The sequence below is a fragment of the Physeter macrocephalus genome, chromosome 2, assembly GCF_002837175.3.
Source record: "Physeter macrocephalus isolate SW-GA chromosome 2, ASM283717v5, whole genome shotgun sequence".
Lineage (NCBI taxonomy): Eukaryota > Metazoa > Chordata > Mammalia > Artiodactyla > Physeteridae > Physeter > Physeter macrocephalus.
In genome coordinates, this window is record NC_041215.1 from 22,117,894 (window position 1) to 22,121,058 (window position 3,165).

Genomic DNA, 3,165 nt, shown 5'->3' on the forward strand with positions numbered 1-3,165 from the left:
CACCTGCACGTGCACTCACGCCCAGGCACACGTGTGTGCTCACCTTTCAGCTCTCAGGGCCACGTGCCCGCCCAGCACGCTCACACTCAGGTGTTGGGGAGCACCCCCGTCCCTCCCCATCCCGCCCAGGCCCCGTGACCACAGCTGGGCGCGAGCCAAGGCCCTGTCTTCAGCGGTGCCCCGGGAAACATCTGGAGCCCTCAAGTGCTCGGCCGCGCTGGCCTGAGGGGAGGCGCAGGCCCTGGGTCCCGGGGCAGCCCGGGCCGGCCGTGGTGGGCTGGCGTGACGCGCACCTCCTCTCTCCGGGTGGTGGGTGCGGAGGGTGGGCTCCGTGCTCAGGGGGGCCAGGGCCCCGCCAAGAGGGGCAGGTGGGCTCCACTCTGCCGACTTCACAGGATGAGGATGCACAGCTGCTCCTGGACGAGGTGGCGTCCGTCAGAGTAGGAAGGGCCCTGCCCCGGGGACCCGGGACCTCTCTCCAGAGCTGGGGGTCTCCTTCCCCACACACCTCCCATGGGCGGGCAGGGAGCTGAACCAGGAGCCTGGGTGAAGTGGGTGCCTGGGGGCCAGGGAGCCCCCGACAGTGGGTCCTGGAGCCATCTCCCTTGGGTGGCCCTGCTCAGGGATCACACGGTCCCAGTTACAACAGAGAGGGCCAGACACGCGCCCCGCCGCCCGTCCTCTTCCCGGACCTTCATTCTCACCTCTGACCCCCGACCCTGCCGCAGGAAAGTGAGCCGGGGCCTGCCCCCTGCCCGGCGCTGGGCCTTGGGGCCTGTTTGGGTGAGCCTGGCCCTCCCGCTGGCATCGCCGCTTTGTAACTAACACCGACCTCCCTGCTCTCGGTCCCCGAGCCAGTGCTGCCAGGGCACGGCCCTGCCTGGCCTGGAGGCTACCAAGTGCACCCCGTGTGCCCCCCCACCTGCCGTCAGCTCCCGCCGGGGCTGGTCGCCTGCCGCTCTCTGGATCTGTGTGGGAGGCGGCCCCCGGGGCCGCGTCCTGTCACGCGCGTCAGGGTCCCGAAACCCCCGAGTGGGCAGCCGGGCCCTGCGCGCAGCACAGAAGGAAGCCAGTGGGACCTCCGCCCGCACCTCCTGCTTGGCCGTCGGCTCGCCTGCCCCTCCCGGTGCCCTCCCTGCCTGACCGCCTGCCAGATCCCTGTGGCCTCATCCTGTCACTTCATCCTGTCCTCTGTTTGCTTCCTCCCCCGCCCACCCGGCCCGCCCAGTTCACCGATGGGAGGTACTGGATTTACTCTCCCCGGCATCGCCGACTGCGGGCCGTGACGCTGAGCTCCTCAGGGACTGTAAGTGACCGTGGCAGGCCTCCAGGGAGCCCAGCCCCGCCCCGCGCCATGGGCAGCAGGGAGCCACAGGTCCTGGCTGTTCCTCTTCCTCTGAGAAGGGACTTGGGGAAAATGTCACTGTGGCTGAGGTCGGCCGTGCTGGCCCGTGTGGGGCTCTGTGCTGCAGGCATCCCATGGGGACGTTGCTCACTCCCCTCCGAGGTGGGCATCACTGGGCCTGCGGGCACACAGCTGGGGCTCCGGGGGCCGGCCTGGCTGTGGCAGGGTCTGCATCTGACCCCCATCCCCTGGCCGCCCTTGCCCCTTGTCCCAACCCTCCCGGGTCAGGGACGTTCCAGGTGCACTGCTCCCACTTGTTCAGACCTTGCTGCTGACGGCTCCCATGGGGTGTCTGTCCCATGAAGGGGGTGGCGTCATGGATCAGCAGAGGGACTGCAAAGCCAAGCTCTCAATTGCAGGAGAAAGGAGCTGGTGTCTCCATACCCATTTCACAGATGGAGACACCGAGTCCCTGGCTCTCCAGGGAGCCCATGAGAGTGCAGGGTAGACACAATCTGGATCCCAAGCTTCAGGCACCTGTGTGTCTAATAAACACTTATCCACCCAGTGTGCCTGGGATGCTGTGGGGATATTGTGTAGCGGCGGCATCGTTAGTGCTTGTTGTTGTCATTGTGAGCAATAAATGGGGGCCCAGAGAGGCCAAGTAACCTCCCAGAGGCACACAGCACTCAAACGGGCAGGACAAGGCAGAGGCCTAAAGCGAGACTTTGTGTTCTCAAGATGAGGCCCCTCGGAGACCACACTCCAGCCCCGTCAGCAGCCCCTCTGAGCGTCACTGGGTGTCGGGCGCTGCCGGGCGAGCCTGAAAAAGGGAGACCGCTTCCACAGCCCTCCCGCCACGCTTGGTCCAGCCGGGGACGCCACTCCCCAGAGATGGTCCCAGAGTCGGGGACACGTGGTCCACAAGGGCCATGGGGTGGGGCGCTGGTGGCAGAGGCTGCCTGGAGGGGGGTTGACCCGGACTTTGAGAAACGCGTGGGGTGTGGGGAGGCGGAAGAGGAAGGGTGGTCTTGGCTGGAGCACCGAAGAGGCAGGAGCCTGGAGGCCGACGGGAGGAGAGGGAGCGGCAAGAGGAAGGCCGGACCCCGAGGCCCGCTGTGCGGGGCAGGCGTGCCCTTGGCCCGACTCCCGTGGGTCACCCAGGGCCGGCTCCTCACGGGGCTCCCTGCGGGACCCCTGTGTCGTCCCCACTCTGAGCCCAGCAGGGCAGCCACCCCAGTGTCAGGAGCTGCTGTGGCCCCAGACGGGCCCGGCCCCGCCCTCCGGGCTCCCAAGTGGGCAGGGGGCCAGGGGGGTTATTGCTTTGTGACCCCCCCCCCCCCCCGCCGAAGGAATGGGCGGGGCCCGAGCTGGGGTCTCGCCCTGCTGCCCCAGACGCTTTGTGCGAACCCCTCCGTAGGTGGACACGGTTCTCGTGCGTGCGCGGCCTGGGCCCACACGGGTACCGGGATGGCCTGTGAGCTGCGGGGATGGTGGGGCGGAGCAGGCGCAGAGGCGGCCGGCGGGCCCCGAGGGCAGCAGGGCAGAGGCCGGTTGCTGGTGGTGCCCCAAGCCCGCCGAGGAGGGGTGGGTCTTGGGGTGCCATGGTGGGCTTAGGGGCCGTGGGACGCCCAGGGGGACGCGGCCAGGACAGGTGTGTGCTCTGGCGGGGGGTGGGGTGTGGAGGTCACAGGCTGTGGGGGACGTTGAAGGAAGAGAGAGGAGAAGGCGGCTGGGGGAGCCCCAAGCATGTTCTAGTGGTGAGAGCAGACCTGGGAGGGACGAGGGGGCCGGAGGAATGTATGTCCTCCCCGCAGTAG

General features: G+C 68.4%; 1 protein-coding gene across 1 annotated transcript in view; it reads right to left on the reverse strand.

Moving 5' to 3' along the window:
• Positions 1 to 2,138: 2,138 nt before the first annotated feature.
• APBA3 (amyloid beta precursor protein binding family A member 3) overlaps positions 2,139 to 3,165 on the reverse strand; it is a 9,077-nt gene continuing 8,050 nt past the window's right edge. Inside the window, exon 11 of the mRNA XM_028495372.2 lies at positions 2,139 to 2,168. Coding sequence (XP_028351173.1) covers positions 2,139 to 2,168 — 30 coding nt within the window. The remainder of the gene's footprint in view (positions 2,169 to 3,165) is intronic.